This window comes from Geotrypetes seraphini, chromosome 5 (assembly GCF_902459505.1).
Source record: "Geotrypetes seraphini chromosome 5, aGeoSer1.1, whole genome shotgun sequence".
In the NCBI taxonomy this organism is placed as follows: Eukaryota; Metazoa; Chordata; class Amphibia; order Gymnophiona; family Dermophiidae; genus Geotrypetes; species Geotrypetes seraphini.
The window spans coordinates 77,727,207-77,750,167 of NC_047088.1; the positions used below are offsets into that span (position 1 = coordinate 77,727,207).

At 43.8% G+C, this 22,961-nt stretch overlaps 2 protein-coding genes across 3 annotated transcripts in view; one reads left to right on the plus strand and one right to left on the minus strand.

Moving 5' to 3' along the window:
- Positions 1-6,279, minus strand: part of LOC117360307 (exocyst complex component 1-like) — a 123,108-nt gene extending 116,829 nt beyond the window's left edge. The window contains exons 1-2 of the mRNA XM_033944004.1: positions 6,190-6,279; positions 684-869 (exon numbers count right to left, since the gene is read on the minus strand). Of these exons, the coding sequence (XP_033799895.1) occupies positions 684-807 (124 nt within the window). The 5' untranslated portion in view covers positions 808-869; positions 6,190-6,279. The remainder of the gene's footprint in view (positions 1-683; positions 870-6,189) is intronic.
- The window catches only part of LOC117360978 (BTB/POZ domain-containing protein KCTD12-like), a 136,924-nt gene that overhangs the window by 30,473 nt on the left and 83,490 nt on the right, over positions 1-22,961 (plus strand). Inside the window, exon 1 of one of the 2 annotated variants that reach the window (XM_033945694.1) lies at positions 16,902-16,916. The exons of the other annotated variant lie outside the window; for it this stretch is intronic. The gene's annotated coding sequence lies outside the window, so the exon portion shown is untranslated. Of the gene's footprint in view, positions 1-16,901; positions 16,917-22,961 lie in introns of those variants that run through there. 2 annotated transcript variants of the gene reach the window in all.

Consider the following 22,961-nt stretch of genomic DNA (forward strand, 5'->3'; position numbering starts at 1 on the left):
CCAGTGAGCATTTAAAGTGCTGTAAACAGGCTGCTTCTGGCCAGCCCTGGCAGGGTCTTTCCTTTACCACATCAGAAATGATGTGGTAGAGGAAAGGCCCTACCGGCCTGTTTACAGCACTTCCTCTGCTCAGTGGGTACCGCTAGTGCTTCGGGTGAGTGAGGGAAGTATGGGTTGTTGTCAGGACAGGCCTCCGCTGATCTGGGTAAGTGAGGGGCAGGGGAGGTATAAGGATCAGCTCTGCTGCTTTGAGTAAGGGAGGGAGGGGGTTGTCAGGACCAGCTGCCTTCTGCTTTGGGGGCTGGAGTGAGGGAGGGAGATTTGTGGCTACCACTGATTCTTCAGGGGCTGGAGGGAGGGAGGGAAGGGGGTTGTTAGGTCAGGAGCATGACTTTGGAGGTTGTCTGAGGTGCTTGGGAGACAATTTTTTTCTTTTTGCTGGTTGGTTGAGTGCCAGTTAGTTGAATACTGATTAACTGAGATTCTACTGTACAAACACATACAGCAGAATGGGAAAGAATTAAATCAACCATGCTCCATATGCTTTCCCAAGAGTAAACTCTGCTAAATTCACAAGAGGTAACTGTGGTTAAAGTAACTCAAGTTAAGAGCCTTACAGGGAAGATAAATACAAAAGAAATATTAAAAATCCAGGCAGTTCATTACCCTGAAATCCCACTAACCTATGATACAGAGAATAGAAATTTTCTTCCTCCTGCTGGATTTCCACACATGAACCATCTCCAGCAGCTTCTCCTCCTGAGGAGTGAATATTTCCCTCTGTAACAGGCTCCAGGGTGAGGTCATGGTGATAACAGACCAATGAATAAATAAACCAGTCTCTTCCTAGTTATTCACTTAGTTCAGAGCTACAAATGAAACAGATAAACAATTATGAAAAATAATAAAATGAAATACAATATCTTAAATTCTTCTTGTATGCATATGGGCAGGACTCTAAATAAGCATGTTTTCATCAAAGCAATGGAAGTAAAACCTGGATGTCTCAGTCCGCCTTCCTTTTTCTGGAGCTATATGGTAATCCTATGTATGACAATTTTAATGAACATATTGGTTTTGATTTTAGAGAGTAATTTTATGAAATGTTTTCCACATGTAAAGCCTGAAGGAAAGGGATAGCACTACTGCTTTTATATGTAAAAAGTACTTGCACTCAGAAAGTGTGTGCCTACTTTTATGAGATCTACACATAAGCACAGCAGGGGTATAGTGTGGGTGGAATATAGACACTTATGTGCCTTTATAAAATAGGTTAAAAATTTGGCTGTTTACACAATAGTTTTCAAGATTATCAACTGACAAACTGTAATAAAGTATATTTTAATTTTTAGCTTTTAAAAATTTTATCTTATGCTTAATTAATAGCACTGATTCAGGAATTGTTACCCCAATAGCACCCTTTTCCACATGGTCTATTACTATGTCATTTCTATCTTTAAAGAATTTAAACCGAGTCGAGTTCCTTCGGGAAATGATCCGGTATATAAACTGAAGATTAGATTAGATGCCTTCTTGCCCAGCCTAGCTGACCTGTTATAAATTTACTCTCATACTAAAACTGTGTCAAAAGTGGCCTTAGTGTATCCCTTACTCGGGTCTTCCCATGCGCTAAGGTCACTTGCGCCATGGCCAGAAAATGGTCACATTTTCCCATTTTCCGAATTAATGGTCATGTGCTAATTTTGCCATTAGCAAACAGCCATTAAAAAAACTTACCACGTGAGCCCTTACTGCCACCTATTTTGTAGGCAGTAAGGACCCCCACACTACCCCAATGCCTCGTATGCTAACTGATTAGTGCTGTCAAGTTTACTCTCCACCCCCTAACACTCCCTATTCAAGGAAAACAAAAAATATTTATTTAGCATACAGTATACTTGTGCAAAAAGATAAATTTACTGTGGGTCACTAGTGCACGTCCCCTGGTAAACCTTTTTATTATGTGGCAAGCCTGCCTGCACTAGACCTTACAGCAATTTAGTACAATGACCCCATAGAATACATGTACACATTTACATCTTCAAAGAGAGAAAAAATGGGGAGTGAACATAAGAACATAAGCAATGCCTTCGCTGGGTCAGACCTGAGGTCCATCATGCCCAGCAGTCCGCTCACACGGCGGCCCAACAGGTCCAGACCTGTGCAGTAATCCTCTATCTGTACCCCTCTATCCCCTTTTCCAGCAGGAAATTGTCCAATCCTTTCTTGAACCTCAGTACCGTACTCTGCCCTATTACACCCTCTGGAAGCGCATTCCAGGTGTCCACCACACGTTGGGTAAAGAAGAACTTCCTAGCATTCATTTTGAATCTGTCCCCTTTCAACTTTTCCGAATGCCCTCTTGTTCTTTTATTTTTCGAAAGTTTGAAGAACCTGTCCCTCTCTACTCTCTCTATGCCCTTCATGATCTTGTAAGTCTCTATCATATCCCCTCTAAGTCTCCTCTTCTCCAGGGAAAATAGACCCAGTTTTTCCAAAATCTCAGCATATGAAAGGTTTTCCATATCTTTTATCAGACGTGTCGCTCTCCTCTGAACCCTCTCAAGTATCGCCATATCCTTCTTAAGGTACGGCGACCAATATTGGATGCAGTACTCCAGATGCGGAAGCACCATCGCCCGATACAACGGCAGGATAACTTCTTTCGTTCTGGTTGTAATACCCTTCTTGATTATGCCTAGCATTTTATTTGCCTTCTTAGCGGCTGCTGCGCACTGTGCCATCGGCTTCATTGTCATGTCCACCATTCCCGCCAAGTCCCTTTCTTGGGTACTCTCATTCAATAACATCCCTCCCATCGTATAGTTGTACCTCGGGTTTCTGTTTTCCACCTGTAATACTTTACATTTCTCAACATTTAACTTCATCTGCCATTTTGTCGCCCATTCCCCTAGTTTGTTCAAGTCCCTTTGCAATTCTTCGCAGTCCTCTTTAGTCCGAGCTCCACTGAATAGTTTGGTGTCGTCCGCAAATTTTAATATCTCACACTTCGTCCCTGTTTCTAGATCTAGTGGGATAGAACACGTCAACCTTGGGACAAACAATATTTTATTTTTATGAATTCAGAATAAATACAGAAACACATGAATAAAAACACATGTATAAAAGTCTTATGAGCGTAATGCCCTTGTGTGGAAGGATACAGCCAATGACCCGACACAGTCCGTGTTTCAGCCCCCAGGTAGAAGCCTGCCTATTGTTCTGAAAAGAATACACTTAGCATGAATAAAAAGATAAGACTCCATAATTCAAACTGAAACAAATTAAAAGTATATAAATGATATCATTAAAAGTACAATATCAAATGGCATGAAAGTATAATAAAATGAAAACAACAACAATGTCAGGAACGTAAAACATATTAAAAATGTCAACGAAGCAATAATGAACATGAAGCAAGGATGAATCGAATAGATACAATTGTTGGATTTTACGTGGGGTTTCTGTTCCCTTTACCTTGTTCCATATTTACATCTTCAGAGCAGGTGTGAATGTAAGCATCAGCATTTGTGTGCTTATTTGGGCAAGATCTGGGAGCCTATTTTCTAAAGACATACAGGTTCCTGTATTTGTCTTTATGAAATGGCTTAAAGTAGGTGCCTTTCTGGACTTCTCACATAGGTGTCCTGTAATAAAATCAGGCCCTTAAAGGGCAATTTACAAAAACCATTCTGTTAAGTGCCATAGATTGTCTGAAAAGTATTAAACCTGTACATGGGTGTTTGTTTGAGGCAGTTTCAGATGAGCTCAGAGGAGGGATAAGCTTGAAAATTTTCATACCTATCCAGTCAGTTCAATATTCAGCTGCCATGGCCAGTATTTCTTTTAAACACCAGCCACAATAGTTAAATAAAACATTGATACTGAGATCCATTATCTGGATAGCAAGAAGTGCTGAATAAGCAGATAGAACGAGCTTGAGGGTCTTTAACCAGACAATGTTGATATTCATACTGCTGAGTAAAATTAGGACAGATTTATCTGGATAGTTACCTGGATAGTGGTCTGAATACCATTCTATAAATGATTTGCTGCTTCACTCTCATATTGACCCAGCACTATCCAGATAGTGTTGCAGCAGTCTGTAAGGATATTGAGGAGCATTATCCAGACTGTGTCACTGAATATCCATAGCAAAACAAAGAACAAATACCTCTGCAAGAAAAGGCACAAACCAACAGCAGAGACAGCTGACCACTGGTCTTTACAGCATTGAATATTTGGCCATTTCAAACATTGTTTTTTTGGCCAATCAGGGACTTCCTTAGGCTCCTTCCTAAGGAATTCCCTGATTGGCTCAGATGCCTCAGGCCCCTCCCAAGGGAGGAGCCCAAGGCATGTGAGCCAATCAGGGTCTTAAGCCCCTCTCTGTGCATCACATGATGCACCGTGGAGGGGCCTAAGGCCCAATGTCATCGCAAAGATCGGAGGTGTTTTCAGTACCTCCTGCTCCCAACTATAAGGTAAGGAGAACAGGGGCCTGAAGAGGGAGAGGGGCCTCAGGGGGGAAGTATTTCTGGCCAGGAAGGAGTGGGAATCCCTCCTGCTGTTTTTTTTTTTGGGGGGGGAGGGAGAGGGCGCCTTCGTGGCAGGAAGGAGTGGGTTTCCCTCTTGCCATCTTTTTGAGGTCCAGGGTTGACGGTGGCTCGGTGGTGCTAGCGTGGGGGGGTGGCTTTTCTAATGGGACAGATGGTACGTGTTTAAGTCACGCAGAACATCTGTTCCATAAAAAATGTAGAAGCCCTGACAACAGTGACAGGAGGCTGCTTCCCCTGTCACTACTGTTAGGGCTCTGCGCATGTGTCAATCGCTCACTGAGCGAGTGAGTCAGTGGGTTTGCATGCAAACTTGATAGTGAATCAATCGCCAGAGAATCAGCCAACAGCGATTGAGTTGCTATCTTTAGTGAATCTAGCCCCTAATCTTTTGTTCTTGTACAATCCCACTTTATTCCGGGACTAGTGGGATGTAACAGAGTAGTCTCAAAAATTCAGGATGGGACTGATAAGCCTGCTGCCAGAACAGAGGTATCACATCAGTCCTTTAGAACTTAGTGAATGTATGCAAGGAGGACCAGGTAGCGGCCCTGCAAATCTTGTCTAAAGAAACAGCCGACAACTCTGCCCAAGAGGACGAAACACTTCTGGTTGAATGAGCCCGCACCGCAAGTGGGGGGAGCTTCTTTCCGACCTCCATGTAAGCCGTAGAAATGGCCATGCGAATCCACCTGGAAATGATAGCCTTAGAAGCTGGCCTACCTTTGCGGGCAGGACCCGCTAGAACAAACAGGTGGTCAGAGAGGCGAAACTTGTTGGTGACCTCCAGATATCACAATAAAATTCTGCCCATGTCCAAGGACACCCGGTCCTGCTCCCTCTGTAGGAAGAAAGACTGGTAAGTTGAGGATGATACACAGTGATGAGGTATGGGGGTAGGATTTAAGCCTCTGAAATTTGAGGTTTCCTACAAAGTTCTGGTGGGTAAACAGAAATAACCCACTGGTCTCGGAATAAGGTGGGATTGTACAAGAATTAATTAAGGACAGAGGAAGATTATGGAATCATATATTAAAGGCCCGCTCATATACAAATTAAAGTCATAAACTGAAACAATAAACAGGACCTATGGACAGTCATAAATAATAAACAAATGTCAATAAACCTCTGCTTTTACATTTTATAGCTTTACATACTATTAAATACTAGAGACAGGCTCTAATTTAAAAAAAACTACATATTTTTAAGCTAAGGAAAATTTACTTTAGGAGTCACTAACCCAGGTTACCTCAGGAACATGTTATTGAATCCTGCAATAAATTTAGAGCATTGTGTGTTATTAACCACAGCACATCAAGTTAGACTGCTATCCTTTCATGGGCCAGGCCTGTAATGTTAAAATTAGGGCCCATCCTTAATCTCCTTAAAAAAAGTGCATTCCCAACCCACTCCTCCAATCACCTGTCTTTACAAAATCCTCAAAGATCCCTAATCCTATTTCCTCAATAAAGAGACAATTCTGTTTAGTAATTTTTATTCCTTTCTCCAGTGAGTTACAGATTGGTGACGATATCACCTCTTCCTCCCAATTTCTTTCCTTTTGAGTGAAAGGACCCACCTTTAAACAAATGTAAAGTACTTGTACAGTATATTATAGATAGTTACTTCTTACCTAATCTGAGTCCTGTTTGTTTTACTTTACTGAAAAAACAAGGGAACTGACCTGGGTGGACAGATCCCACTGAAGTGGCTCTGTAGGAATTCAGAGCACATAGAATAGACAGCAAGTAAGTGAAGAGCTCCAGAGAGAGACAGCTAGACAGAGCAAGATCATAGTTTCTGGTGGCTGGTGTCTTTCTCTCTCTATAGCACCCCCTTGTGTCTAGACTGACTACTAGGCTGGAGATGATTTCTTTAATATTAAAGAGGGAAGGCATGAATATACAACAGTGTCCCGAAAACTTTTTTTTCACTGCGGTACACTAAACTCGGATCCGCATCTAGAAAGCCTCTGATCATGCATGGATGTCAACTGATGACATCACATGCAGGGGTGTGATGTCATCACATCAACATCCACGCATGTATTATACAAATAAATATCTACAACTAATAAAATATGCTCTGATTCTTTTAAAGTGATATTTCTGTATGCAGCATTATTAATGTGGTAGAACAGAAATCTCTATTGAACAAAATTCTTGATAAGACCAAATGTTGAGGGAGTAAAATATGAAGCAGTTTATGAGAGGAAGATGAAAATGAGAACCTGCCGTTATAAGAGAGAAGGCTTTGCTGAACTGGTGGCAGCAGTAGCAATATGGGACAGATAGGAGAAGAGGTGCTGGCACCTGTGCCAACAGTGACAGGCTCATATCTCACTGGCACACATCCAGAATCTCACCACAGCACACAGTTTGCAATTCACTGATATACAGTGATAATAATAATAACTGTATTTATAATCTTCCCATACAGTATTTTGTAGTTCAAAGCGACTCTCAGCATATTTAAAGAGCTGGAACATATACAGGAATTATACAAATCAAAAATATGAAAAAATGTATCATTGATGACTATGAATTTGCATGATATCAGTGAACAAGAACAAATTTCTTAAACAAGCCCCTCCCCTGGAAAGTTTCTAAGTCTGTCCCACTCTGGGTGGTTAAACTTTGGCCATATAATGTAAATGATCTGATAGCACCTTCTGCTAGCCACTCAAGTAATTTTGAATGCTGGGTCATACATCCTATGTCATCAAAATCTACAACAATCTTCTCTGTTTCATCCAGTAATCAATATCTAATTCTTTCATGTCACTGCTGACTATATATTCCTCCTTTGTAAACAGAGCATCTTATGATATCCTTTCTTTATCTTCAGAATATATACAGGCAGTCCCCGGGTTAAGAACATTTTTCAAGCTGCTCTTAATTTGGATTTGTATGTAACGCAGAACTTGTAGTTTTTAAGATTCATGCTGCTTACCTCTGCTCCCAGCTGACAAAAGGGCTAACTGTCCCTACCAGTGTCCCTTCTGAGGACAACCACACACTGTTTTTAATGTGGTCATGCATGGTGTCAGGTCAAAAGCGCGCCGGGACAAAGGCACGCCCAGACAATTGAGCGCAGCGCGGAGGCGCACGCCGCTCAAAATTACTGTTTTTAGGGCTCCGACGGGGGGGGCATGGGGGGGAACCCCCCCACACTTTACTTAATAGACGTCGCGCCATGTTGTGGGGGCGTTGTGGGGGGTTTGGGGGGTTGTAACCCCCCACATTTTACTGAAAACTTCACTTTTTCCCTGTTTTTAGGGAAAAAGTTAAGTTTACAGTAAAATGTGGAGGGTTACAACCCCTCAAACCCCCCATAATGCCGGTGCGATGTCTATTAAGTAAAGTGGGGGGGTTCCCCAACAAAACCCCCCGTCGGAGCCCCTAAAAACTGTAATTTTCTTCAGCGCGCGCCTCCGTCTTGCGCTCAGTTGTCGGCGCGCGCCTTTGTCTTTTGCGCCGTTGTCTATGAACCGTCATGCATCATTCCTGAATCTGCTGCAGGAGAAGTGCAGGAGTCTATGCCACTGGAAATACTGCTCAGTGAAATCAAATGAAGCCACAACTGTGTTCTTAAGTACGAGCCATACTTAAGTCAGGCATCTCTGACTCGTGGACTGCCTGTATACCTATTTTGTGTGATACTAGAGAATATATGCTTATTTTGACCATGTAATCAAGCAGCATTACCTTTTTTCTCATCATAGCACTGTATACACATTTATCCCTTCTACTTCATGCTCAAGCTTCCTCTACCTCACAAACCAGATTATATGAAAGTAAACAAGAAAAATATCAAAACAAGACATTATAGACTGTAACACAGAAATACACCTTATGTTACATCATTAGCTCTGATTATTCACACTAGTGCATGAAGAAAACCACGGTTCACACATAATAGATATCTACAACTAATAAAATATGCTCTATTAATGTGCTAGAACAGAAATCTCCATTGAACAAAATTCCTGATAAGACCAAATGCTGAGGGAGTAAAATATGAAGCAGCTTATAAGAGGAAGACAAAAATGAGAACCTGCCGTTATAAGAGAGAAGACTTTGCCGAACCGGTGGCAGCAGTAGCAATATGAATGTATGTGCAAGTGGAGTCTTCACCAGGAAATCACATACAAGCTTTACAGCCTGCCATGATCAGGAAACTGACTCATCTGAGAAACAAAAACAGGAAGTTTAGATATGTCGGCAATCAAACCAGGCAGGAGGAAATGAAATTACTGTTGCTGGTACCCAGTACAGGGGAATCAAACATTCTCAATTAAAATAATTATTGATTCAAAACATTATATTAGTGTTCATTAACACAGCATGTTACAGTGCAATTAAAATATAGATCAAATCCAAAATATAACCAGGTTCAAATAAGGGAGTCCTTTTATTAAGGTGCGCTAACCGATTTAGCGAGCGCTACATGCTAAGGCGCCTATAGAATATAATGAATGCCTTAGCATGTAGCGCACTAAATCGGTTAGCGTGCCTTAATAAAAGGACCCCAAGGTTTGGAAAAGTTCCTGGAAGAAAAGTTCATTAAAAAAATTATTAGCCAGGTAAAATTCGGAAGGTCCACCCCTATCCCTTGACGTGAGTTCTGAAACATTTCATCTGTTCTTTGGGATCTGCCAAAGACTTATGAGCTGGACTGGTTCCTGCTGACTTGGTTTATCTTATGCTCTTAAGTGGCAGATCATATAAACACCTCCATAATAAGTGCTGAATTTGGTACTTAATGTCAGTATTATATGTACTGTCATTAGAGAAAATCTGATCACATATCTAATTATGGCAGATTTTTTACAAAAAGGTATTAAAATATTTATTCCATTCTTTGTTCTTTACTTCTTCCTCAAGCCTACCAGTGATGGCCATCCTAGTAAAAAACAACCTAAATATAAAAGTCCTAGACAAACACTCCACCCCCCACTTAGACCTGCTTGCCTGCCAACTCTCCAGCGACTCACTCAAAGGCACCATTACCTGCATCCTCTTCTACATAACTCCAGGAAAATGGACCGCCACAAAACACGAACTCGATTTCATCTTCCAGAACTCTCTAACCTCCACACACAACCTGTTCCTTGGCGACGTAAACCTCCACCTAGAAGACCACACCTCCAAGCAAGTTGACGGCATACTCTCATACCTCAATGCACTATCCTATCAAATTCTTTACCCCCAACCCACACACGAAAAAGGCTACCAACTTGATATTGCCGCTTATATGTCCCAACATCCCCACTCACCAGACATTCATAATACTAATGGGGCCTGGCACCCCTCCCTCTGGTCAGACCACTACAAATTTACTTTCATAATCAACTGGGCACAAAACACAAACAAACACGAACCCCACACAATCTCCTTCAAAACCAGACAAAAAATTGAACCCTCCACATTCTGGGCCAAAGCTGACCACACAATTAATTACCTACTTAGACCCCAATGAATTCATACACCAGTGGGGCACCCTGAGCGAAACAATCCTCAACGAGCTAGCCCCAGTAAAGATAAAACACAAAATCTGCAGACCTTCTGACAAATGGTTCGACACAGAACTCCTTCAATTAAAAAGACATTGCAGACACCTCGAAAGAGTCTGGAAAAAAAAGAACCAAGAACACACTAAAATAGCATGGAGAACCTCAATAAAACAATACAAGACCAAACTTAAAGAAAAACGAAAAGCTTATTACTCCAAACTAATCGGCACAGAAACCCTAGACACAAAAAAACTCTTCCAACTAGTAAAGAACCTCACAGACACCAAGCCATTCCTAGCCACACAAGGAACCTCCTCACCAACAGCTACCCAACTAGCAGACTACTTCAAAAACAAGATTACCATAATCAGAACCTCCTTCAATAACTCACCAACCCACCTCGACGAGATAATAATAAACCCTACAACAGGAGATGCCACTGCAGCTGACAGGTACTGGATCAACTTCCCAGTGGTACAATGGTCGGACATGAACCGACTCTACAAAAAATATAGCCAAGCGTCATGCGACCTGAACAACTGCCACTCGTACCTGCTTACAAATGCCTCCCCCAAATTCAGAATCAGCCTCATGCAATGGATTCAAACTACTCTCACGGAAGGCCAATACCCACAAGACCAAGGAGAAATCATAATCACCCCAATACTGAAAGACCACAAAGGCCCAACAGACAACCCTTCCAACTACAGACCCATCGCATCAATACCATTATATGCTAAAATAATAGAAGGTTTGGTAGCACAATACCTCACAAATTACCTTGAAGACCACAACATACTTCACCCCACACAATCAGGGTTCAGATCCAACCACAGTACAGAGACACTACTAGTTTCTCTACTAGATATAGCCCGACAGCATCTTAGCAAAGGAAGAAGGATGCTGATTATCGACCTCGACCTCTCTGCCGCATTTGACCTGGTAGATCACACCATACTTCTTCAGATCCTAGAAGCCATTGGGATCTCAGGAGGGGTATACAATTGGTTCCAAGGATTCCTCAAAACAAGAACATACAGAGTAAAAACAAAAGATCTTATATCGGATTCCTGGTCTAACCCCTGTGGAGTACCTCAAGGGTCACCTCTGTCGCCCATGCTCTTCAACCTATTCATCTCCTCCCTTGGTACCATTCTAGACAACCTAGAAGTAACTTCATTCAGCTACACAGATGACATAACCATACTCCTCCCCTTCGACTCACAAGACTCCACTCCAATAGACAACCTGAAAAAAACACTAGAAGCAGTGGAAAATTGGATGCTAGACCACAAACTGAAGCTCAACCCGGACAAAACAAAATTTCTATTGCTTGAAAAGGAAAAAACCCCATCTATAACCGAGTTAGAAATAAAAGCCACCAAATACCCCATACAGCCCACTCTTAAACTCCTCGGAGTTACACTAGACAGATGCTGCACCTTGCAGGTCCAAATCAATAAAACAACACAAAAAGCATTCTTTACCATGCGCAACCTACGAAAAATAAGAAAGTTTTTCAACAAAGATAAATACAGACTCATAGTCCAAGCCCTAGTCCTGAGTCTAGTGGACTACTGCAATATCCTCTTTCTACCATGCCCCACATATTTAATAAAACAACTACAGACTGTACAAAACCTCAGACTAATCTACTCACTTGGAAAATTTGATCACATCACCAATGCCTTCCTAGATTCACACTGGCTACCCATACAAGCCCGCATTCAATTCAAACTATACTGCTTACTATACAAAGCAGTAAACGGAACTGCACCCACCCACCTAAATAACCGCCTAAATCGGAACCTCTCATCCAGGCAAAGGAGAACCCAATCTCCATTCACCTTCCCCCCTTTCAAGGGAACTCAGCGCAAAAAGATGTACGACCACCTACTAGAAACACAGGCAGCAAAATTGGACCCCTACATCTCCAACCTGCTCATAGCAACAACTGACTACAAAACGTTCCGAAAAGAAATCAAAACCCTGCTATTCAAAAAATTTATCCAGCTAGCTTAACCCCTTCTCCTCCCCTCTTGCAATCTCCTCCCTACCACCCTCTACCTGTATTACTCCCAAAGACTCAACAATGTGAAAGTTTCTACTCTTTAACTTCCTCATATTCTTCCAGCATCATCTGACACTTTTCCTATTCTCTCTACCTATCTGGTACCCTCTTCTCAAAACTTTATTATGAACCAACTCCTTAATTGTACAATGTAACCAGCTCCTCATTTGTAACTTTTTCCTGGAAATGTCCAGTCATCTTCTGATGTAATCCGCTTAGAACTGTAAGGTACAGGCGGAATAGAAGTCAGTAATGTAATGGTACAGTCAAGAAGCAAGGTATGGAATAGTTTGCAGCAGGCTTTCTTGGACAACATCTTTACCTGGAGCAGAAGATGGGTCCTACAGAAAAAAGGTACCCTTCATGCTCTAAAGGAGCTTTCAAGTGTCTTCAATGCAGTCTCTTTCTATGTCTGGAAACAGCCCATAGAATATTGACTATAAGGATTTCTGTTTCTGAATTTGTTTCTAATATCCTTTAGTAAATGCTCTGCCAAAGGGCATTCCCAAAACAGGTAAAACATTTTCTTTTTAGCTCTACAACCTTGCAGGTGATGCCAATGCTTACCAATCTCCTTGCATCTATGAATGTCCACACAGGAAGGCCACATCATATGGTTATCCTTACAATATCTTTGTGCTCATTTGGCAGTCTTCTGGGCATAATAAGTGTGGCTTCAGTAGGCGGCTCTTAAGTTCCATCATGTCCTTTGTATAGATCAACTCACAGATTGTTCTTCCTATTCATAAGACTAGTCTGAACTCCTTCATTAACTTCTTCATATTCTTATAGTACAGAAGTAGAGCCCAGTTTTAGAATAGTGAGCTCTCCTATTTGTTCGAGCCCTACATCCTCTATACTAGGAGGAGGGAGAACTCAGGCATGAGGTACCCTGCATGATGTTTATTGTTGACTTTCTTGGTACTTCTGATTTAGTTGCCAACATAGTTTTGAAGTATTAGAGCAAGGTTGGCATACCCTTTCCTCCCCCCAAACCCATTCTTAGATACTCCTTGAAGAAAACTGTATATTTCAAAAGATCTATTTGGGAGTTCTACATGAAGCAGAAAGCTGCTCTGGTGATGACTGTACTCAGTGGTGTAGCGAGGGTAGGAAGTGCCTGAGACAGTGGTGCCCCTGCCCTCTTCGCCACCCCTCCCCCAATCATTCTCCGCTGCGCGTACACACCCCTTTCCTTCCCCTAAACCTCTTTAAATTCACTGATGTAAACAACATCTCCAACCTGAGGTTCACGACCAGGAAGTGATTTCAGAGAGAGAGCCAAGGCCAGCGCAAGTAGCAGGTTAGAGCTGCTGCTCATGTCGGTGAAAGAGGCATGGAGGACGGGAAGGGAAAGCACGCATGTGGCGGGAGAAGGGCAGGGAAGGACAGGGGGGCAAACAGGAAGAGAGGTGCCAGTGTCCCCATCAATACGGTGCCCGGGACAGTCCCCCCCCCCCCTTACTATGCCATGACTGTACTGCTGGAAGACACTTGTTACATAGTGGAAAAGCAAAAGAGCTTCAGTTCTGAGCACCATGACCTTCATTGAATAGATTTTTCAGAGTTCCAGGTTTAATTGAATTTTCATGAGCTTCTGCTACTACTACCTCTGAACTGCTTCATCTCTCCCAAACCACACTTCCTGGAGGCTGATCAAGCTTATACTGCTGGGTAAAGGTAGGTCACAAGTGACATACAGTTTTGTAAACAGCATGATCTCTGACTTCCTACAGAAAAAGAAAAATACACTCATATTTCCCTGATATTCTGTGGTACTTAGCAATCCATAAACGGCTCCCAGCTGACTAAGTACCACTTAGCTGGCTCTCTGTCAATAATCAGCGGGAGATATCCAGATATCTCCCACTGAATATCCAGTTTGCAGGATTGGGTGGTGACCAATATTCAGCAGCTGGCCAACTAAGGCTAGCGACTAGATAGAGCCGCCCCAAAAGCATTGAATATCTAGTATCATCATGAACTTTGGGAAGTAACCAGGTTGCCTCCTGCAGGCTCAGTATTGGGCCCAGGCCATATAGGTATACATCCAAATACTTACCTGGGTACAAAGTTTGGAGAATTCTTGGGAGTTCCTCAGAAGTCTGAAAATTCAAAGTAAAATATATACCAAGAATTTCTCTTAACCTTTAGGTTTATGGGAATTAGTAAAAGTTAGTGTTTGTGACATAAAACACTGAGAAGAATATTTATCTGATATTGTATTTGTAGAACTGTACAGTAACTCCAACAAGATTTCTGGATTTATTCTAAAAGAAGTGCAGACACTGGCGTAGCAAGGGAAGGAGGTGCCCAGGGTGGTGGCACCCGGCATCACTGCGCCGAGTGCCCTCCGGCACTCTTCTCTGCCATGTGTGCAACACCCTATGTACCTATTCCCGGCGCCACCCCCCCCCCCCCCCCCCACAATACTTCTTCAAAATCTTTGGTGGCTGTGAGCAGCATCTCTTAGCTTGTGCATGCGTCAGCCTCAATTTTCCCTCTGACATCACTTCCTGGTCCTGCGACCAGTAAATGACATCAAGCAGCAGATAGGAGATGCTGTCTGACTAACATTTGGGGGAGGAGGAACTGTTAGGGTTACCAGCACTTTGTCCAGGTTTTGAAAAGCTTCCGATGTCAGGACAGCATCCGCAAACGCATGGATGCAACGCGGTGACATCATGAACAAATGCGCAACATCATTGCATCACACGCACAGATGCCGTCCTGACGCACGAACAGGTTAAGGGGGTGGGGCTGGGGCAGGGCTAGGGGTGGGATGGTGCGTGATGCGAGTGGAATTGGGCGTGCCTGGGGGCACAGCCATGGGTCTGGATTTTCCTTCGGAAAAATCTGGTAACCCCAGAAATTGTTAACTCCAGTATAAACTGGGGCATTATATTAAAGCATATTCCTTCCTCCCTTGTGGTGTTCTGCATTTCTCCCTTTCACCTTCCCCCTTGTTGTGCAGCATTTTTGCCCTCTCTCCCCCTCCACTTTTGCCCACAGTAACCACTATTTCACTCCCTCTACTCCCCCTCCCCTCATGATTGGCACTTCTCTCTCGCTTCCCGCCCCTTCCCATCTACAGTGACCATAATTTACTACTGCTCCCTTCTGGCTGCTGTTGCTGTCGCCACTGACACAAAAATGAAAGGAAGCTGGGCCCGTTGGGCCTTTGAACATTTGCACCTGTTCTGCTTTCTCAGAGACTTTGAGTGGGTGGGAACTGGGAGGTTTTCAGCATGAACAGATGCACAAGGCCCCACACCGATCCAGCTTGCTCTCACTTCTCCGTTAGCAGTAGCAGCAGCAGAAACCTTGAGGGAGCAATAAGAAAAGCCGTTCAGAGCGTGGGAGGGGGCAAGAAGCAAGAATAAAGTTCTAGTCACTGCAGGCGGATGGGGGAAGCAAACAAATTTCCTCTGACTCAATTATAAGCCGAGATCCCAATTTTTGGACTTTTTTTGGGGCCCAAAAATGCCAGTTTATAGTCAGTATGTCATTATCAAACTCTTAATGCATTCAGTATCTTCTACCCATTAATATCCAGATGTTATCCCACAGAAAAGCTGAGCATTATACTGACACCCTGTAACCTAGTCAAAAATATTTGGGTAATCGGAAATTTTTTTAAAAAGGGCAAGAAATTATTCTCTTTGCAACATGTCCTAATGCCCCTACTCCACGGACTACATCACAGTCAAGAAACAAAGACAATGCATAGAGAACAGTTTTGGCACCCCCTACCTCCCTTGTGCCCTGTAAGGTTGCCCCACTTGCAGTTAAATGGCTGGTGTGCTAAAGTGCAATAAGGCTTGTATTTATCCTGCCTTGAATCAATTTCTTTATGAAAAATGCCTTTGATCTGGGTAAGCAGGATATTATATGTAAGTATTGGTTAGTAGGGTTTCCTAACATATGCAAAAAAAAATTTAAAAAAATGCTCTCCAATCAGTTGCATAGTAAGGGGGAGTGGGGCAGGGAGGGCACTTCACCCTAGGCGTTGTCTTGGTGCGGGTACAGGCACCTGTCCTCCTCTCCGCCCCCAGCAACCCCTAACCTGCTGTCATGCCAGCGTCAGCTCTTCCTCTGATGTCACTTCCTGGACCTGCGCCTAGGAAATTATGTCAAAGGAAGAGCTGACACTAATGTAACAGCAGCTTGGCGGTTGCTGCTCGCACCAGGAACATTACAGAGGTACAGGGAAAGGGAAGCAGCGCGCACGCAGCAGGAGGGGCGGGGAAGGAGCGTGTGGAGGTGGGAAAATGGAGAAGAGGGCAGGGGCGGGACGCCACCGCCCCGGACGCCTCTCACCCTCACTACACCACTGTCTCCAGTGCAGCAAGTAATTCAAATGCAAATGATCTGTATACAAAAATTTCTTCAAAGTTAGCTGGGGTCAGTGTAGAAATCTGTTCCCATTTAACATCAAAAAGGGAGAACTGGTGAGAAAGATCAAGTCTGACAGCAGAAATATGGGAAGAAACATCTAGTAGTTTTGCCTGAAAAACTTTGGCAGTCTTCACAGCAAATGATTGTGAAACAGTTCTTCCAGTTAAGGTTTTAATTAACATCCTTATCTCTGTTCCACAGTAACACTGATGAAAAATAAAATGTGGTGGTCTATTCTTCATAGGGTTACCAGATGTCATGGACTCTCATATGGACTTTCCAAAATCCGACCAGTCCCGGCTGCATCTAGAGGGCCTCTGACCATGAACGGATAATGTCACACACATCCGTGCATGCTTGTTGGAGCTGGAGTGAGGTGGGGCTAGAGGCAAAACAGGACAGGGCAGGGCTGGAGGCGGAACGGGGCAGGGTTATGTGTCAGGGGTTTTCTTTTTCAAAATATGGTAACCCTTATTTTTTATAGAAAGCACTATTTAATAATGGGTCCTACACTGTCATAAGTCTAGGTCTAACTTTCCTACATCTCATATTGCTGGAATTTTAACACCTAACAGCTAATTTAGATAATTAGCTGCTAGGTGTTCAAATTCCAGCATAATGAGATGTAGGAAGGTAGACCTAAAGTGGATTCCATCATACTTATGATAGTGTAGGACCCATTATTAAATAGCCAGACATTTACAAGGGTGGAGAAGATGGTAGATTAATGGAATTGTTCCTTATTAACAGCTTTGGATAGTGTTGCTCCAATGAAAGAAGTTACAAGAGGTAGGAGTTGTAGGCCTTTGCTATGATTCAGTTCTGCCTTGTGTCAACTGAGGCGTGAGATAAAGCAAGTGAAAAGGGAGTGGAGATGAATCCAGGACATTAATGTGGGGGAATCCTATCTTTTGAAACCAAATGAATATAAATTGAAAGTAGCCAGAGAGAAGGGTATCCTCTTTTTATTAAAAGAGGATACATTGACTGATAAGTGACCTGTGAAGTCATACATTACATTGACTTTTTCCTGGATGATTTCAATATATTCTTTGTCCAAGATTTACCATATTGTGGATTGTTTACCTAGTATGCAATTGTCAGAGGTTAACCTGGTGGAGACTAGAGAATGACAAGGGGAAAAAATATGTCCCCGTCACTGCCCCATCAATGGACCACCGTTCCCTTCACCGCCCCGTCCCCACCATCCCCTTCACCGCTTCGTCTCCACCCCGCCGTCCCCTTCACCGCCTCATCCCCGTCCCCACCATCTCCTTCACCATCCTGTCCCCACAGCATCCATACAAACCTCAGTATTGCAATATTTAGCTTATTCCTTCCTTATAAATCAAAGTTCTGGCTGCTGAACTGGAGAAAGAGATGTTCAGCTGGCAGGGTTTGTTTATAAATTTATATCATCACAACTAATATACTACTTTATCCTAAAGCAAAAAAAAGAAAAAGAAAATAAATAAATATAATTTTTTTTTATATACCTTTGTTGTCTGGTTTCTGCTTTCCTCATCTTCTCATTCAATTCCTTCCATCCAATGTCTGTCTTCTCTGCGCCTTCCATTTGCTCTGTTACTGTGCCTCTCCCTTCACCCCCCCCCCCCCAATTGGTCTGGCACCCATCTTCTTCCCTCCACTCCCCCATAGTCTGGCATCTCTGTCTTCTTCCCTTCCAACGTCTTCTCCCCACTCTCTCTTCCCCATTCCCTTCAGCGTCTTCTCCCCATTCTGTCATCCCCATTTCCCTGCAGGGTCTTCTCCCCACTCTCTGTTCCCCATTTCCCTTCAGCGTCTTCTCCCCACTCTCTCTTCCCCATTTCCCAGTGACTTCTCCCTACTCTCTCTTCATCATTTCCCAGCGTCTTCTCCCCACTTCCTCCACCCCACCTTCCCCAGGTCCCTTCAGCGTCTGTTTTTCTCCACTACACCTTTCCTCACTTTCTCCCTTCCTGCTCCTTACCTTTGCGGCAGGCAATTTCTAAATATGTTTCCTACCAGCAGCCGGAGCTGTGGTGAAATCGTGTGTGGCTGCAGGAAAGGTTGTCTCTGATGGAACTTCCAGTTGCGTCAGAGATGACATTTAGGGCAGCCACATGTGATTTCAATGCTCTGGCTGCTTGAAAGAAACACATTTAGGGAAATTCCCTGCCCCAAAGGTAAGGCAGGGAGGGAGATGCTCAGGTGGCAGTGGTGGTCAAGATAGAGGGAGAGAGATGCTTGGGCAGCGTTGGCAATCGGGCGGCAGTTATCAGTATGGAGAGCGATCGTTGACCGCGCACGTTCCTTCCCTTCACTGCAGAGACAAGGCCATTCACCGCTCCACGGGGCGATGAATGGCCTTCTCCCCATACCCATGGCGACCACTTCTTTTCTCCCCCCGTTTTGGCGGGTTACGGCTAGCCACGGGTAACAACCACCATGTCATTCTCTAGTGGAGATTACCCAGCCTTGGATGGAATTTGATGAGGTCAGGGGTAGGGTTACCAAACGTACAGGAAAATCCAGACATGTCCTATTTTTTTACATAAATCTGCATATGCTCCGAGGCTCTCCAGACCTGGCGTGAAAGAAGAGATGAGGATGTGTGGGGGCGGAGCAGAACAGGGCAAAGTTTGGGGCAGAACAGGGTGGAGTTTGGGATGGAGCTGGGTGGGGCTGGGGTAGAATGGGAGGAGCCATGTGTCCGGGGTTTTTTTGCCTTCAGATATGGTAACTCTAGTCAGGGGTTTTGAGGTGCACTCATATTTGAAAGCATGCTATTCAATGGCTTCAGTATGTGACATCTATAACCCTTTGTTATTGGGGAAAATGGATAGATTGTCTGTACATTTTTTACTAAGATTGTGAACCGAAGTTTGAAGTATGGTGTAGTGGTTAGAGCAGCACCCTGAGGTTGTGGGATCAAACCCTGTGCTGCTCCCTGTGACCCTGGGCAAGTCACTTAATCTTTCACTGCCACAGGTACATTAGATAGATTGTGAGCCCATCAGGATAGATAAGAAAAATTCTTGAAGTACCTGTATAAAATTCTTGAAGTACCTGTGTTGCCCAAATCAGGGAAAAAATTTTCGATTCAATTCGATTCAGTCTATTAAATCAATTTTTCAGTTTGATTAGATTCAATTCACTTTTCTTGCCCAATTGGGTGGGATTTTTTTTTTTCAGACGTCCAGGCGGGTTTATTTTGTAGCTTCTTCACCCACCTTACCCCCTTTGCCCTCTCCTACCCATGCTGGCACTATAGTGTAACCAAAATAAAAAATTATTTTCCTCTCTCTGTTAGGTCCTAGCTAGCACCAGCTATGGCAGGATACATATTTCAAATCTGGCATATTGTTATCACAAAACAGAAAATCAAATTATTCTTCCTACCTTTTCTTGTCTGGTCATTATTCAAATCATGTTGGTCCCAGGCTCTAGTTTCTGTTTATCTTCTGATAATTCACTTGCCAGGGTCTCCTGCCCATTTGACATTTTCTTCCATCTCTGTCCTCCCCTTCCATTTCCCTTCCCTTCCTCAGAGGTCTGGCATCTTTCCTTTTTTTCATCTCCATCCTCGCAGTTCAGCATTTCTCTAATGACAACCCCCCCCACCGCGTTCCTCTCCTCCATGAGATCCAATAAGGCAGTACACTTGTGCTCTTTGGGCCACCGGTAGCACCAGTGAAACCTTCCGGCTGTGGAAGGAAGCATATTTACTTCACTCTTACTGCCGACGGCCTGAAGAATGAAAGAGTGGCTGCAGCCGCCATCCCAGATCCACCATCTCTCCTTTTCTCAACTACCCTTTTATCCAGCATCTCCCTCCTTCCCCACCATCCTTCCCTTTCTCTTCCCAACTACTCTCCTATCCAGTATCTTTATCCCCCCTCTCTCTACACTACCCCTTGGATCCAACTTCTCTCCCTTTCGTTTCCCTCCCTCCATCCCATTGTCCACCATCTCTCTCCTTCTCATCTGTTTTCAGACCCATTATTTCTTCCCCTTCCCCTTCCACTTTACCTAACCCCCACCCTCAGTCCAACATATGTCTCTCTCTTTGGACCCCCTCCCTCTGTGTACTTCTAATAGCTACACCAAGGGCCCCCCAACGGTTGGCATGTTTCCCCATTCTCTCCACCGTTATCCCCTGGCCTTCCGATCTCACTTTAAAAACTAATTACAGCCTGCAGAGGATCGCTGGTGCTCTAGCGATTTAACATGCTGCCAGTGGACATCCACCGCACATACCCTCTGCTGCAGTCCCGCTCCTCCTCTGACGTGATATCTTGTTTTGGTTTGTGATGGATCGTGGCCGAGGGAACGTGCAGCAGAGGAGGATGGCAGCCTGCAAGAACTGCTACAGCACCAGCGATCCTCTGCAGGCCATAATTAGTTTTTAAAGTGAGACCGGGATACTGAGCTAGATGGACCACTGGTCTGAGCCAGTAAGGCTATTGTTATGTTCTTATGTAACCACGGTGCCTAGTTATAGAATTGCTCTTCACATGTCTTGATATATGAAACAGTCTGTACCAATGCAAAATGTACATGCAGATGTGTTTAAAACTGCTTGGCTCATTTTCAGCTCAGACCAGCTGCCATTTCCTGTTCAGAATGTAAAATGTACTTTTATATTGCTTCTGACAAACTGCTGAGTTGCTGTGGTTGCTCAGTGTAAGTTTCCATAGCAGCTGCCATTACTAGTGTTGCCCCTGCTAGCTAGTTTTTGGCAGTCCTGCTAAGAGACCTACCGTCTTCATTGGGAGTATTGATTTGTCACAGTTATGAAGCTTTGACAAATGATATTTAAAGAGGAAATGAAGAACACATCCTAAACTCCCTTGGAAATAAATTGCACTAAGAGGCATTCCTAATGTAAAAAGCTAACCATTAATTTATTCTCTCGGAGGGAGGGCTAGCAGTAATGCAAGCAATTTATTCTATATCCAGAAAGTCAATGAAACCAACAGCAGAGTTCTACATTTAACATGAACAGTATAATGTACCAGATGCTCTAGTCTAGAACAGGAGTTTCCAACACACAGTACGCATACTACTCCAAGGGATGTGCGAACCATTGGTAGGGGGAATGTGGTGCCCACATGTCTCCCATCCTCCTTCCTTTCCCTGTGCAGCTGCTGCCCTCACTTTTGTCATCATTTTGCCTCCCCTACACTCCAGACTAGCAGTAGTTCTCTCTCTGTTTTAACTTACCTGCACAGCTGCCAGTAGCATTAGCACAGCCACTCATTCAGCCAGCCTCAGGGCCTTTGCTAATCTACACCCCCACCCATCTCTGATGACGCAATTTCCTCTTTCCTCGGAGGTGGGCTACAGCCTAGCAAAGGTCCCAAGGCTGGCTGAATAAGTGGCTGTGCTAATGCTATTGGCAGCTGTGCAGGCAAGTTAAAACAGAGAGAATGCTGCTGCTAGTTGGTGGGTGAGGAATGGGAAAGCTGCAGTTAAGAGGGAGGGAAAGTTGTTGGTGCTAGTTGGAAGGATGGGAAAGCTGCTATTAATCTGAGAAGGAAAGGGGGAGCTGCAGCTGCTGCTAGTTGAGTAGTGGGGGGCAAGGGAAGCTGCTGCTGTTAGGGAGAAAGGGAAAATGGAAGAAGGAAGTGGAAGTGGAAGTGGAAGCTGCTGCTGCTAATTGGGGGGAAGGAAAATGGAAGAGGTAGGGAAAGCTGCTACTGCTGGTCATTGAAGGAAGGGGGAGCTGTTTTTGCCCACTCTCCCAGTTTGTTCAGGTCTCTTTGCAGATCTTCACAGTCCTTTGCAGTTTTAGTGGGGTTAGGACTACAAAGGACTGTGAAGATCTACAAAGGGACCTGAACAAATTGGGAGAGTGGGCAAAAAAATGGCAGATGAATTTTAATGTAGAGAAATGTAAAGTCTTGCATGTAGGAAACAGAAACCTGATATACAGCTATACAATGGGAGGGCTGGTAATGGGTGAAAGTAGCCTAGAGAAGGACTTGGGGGTACTGGTTGATAAAACAATGAAACCATCGGCACAGTGCACAGCGGCCTCAAAGAAGGCGAACAGAATGCTAGGTATTATCAAGAAAGGTATAACAACCAGAACGAAGGATGTTATCCTGCCGTTGTATCGGGCGATGGTGTGCCCGCATCTGGAGTACTGCATCCAATACTGGTCGCCTTACCTAAAGAAGGATATGGCAATACTCGAGAGGGTGCAGAGGAGAGCGACACGACTGATAAAGGGTATGGAAAACCTTTCATATGCTGAAAGATTAGAGAGACTGGGGCTCTTCTCCCTGGAGAAACGGAGGCTTAGAGGGGACATGATAGAGACAAGATCATGAAGGGCATAGAGAAAGTGAAGAGGCACAAATTCTTCAAACTTTCGAAAACTAGAAGAACGAGAGAGCATTCGGAAAAATTAAGAGGGGACAGATTCAGAACC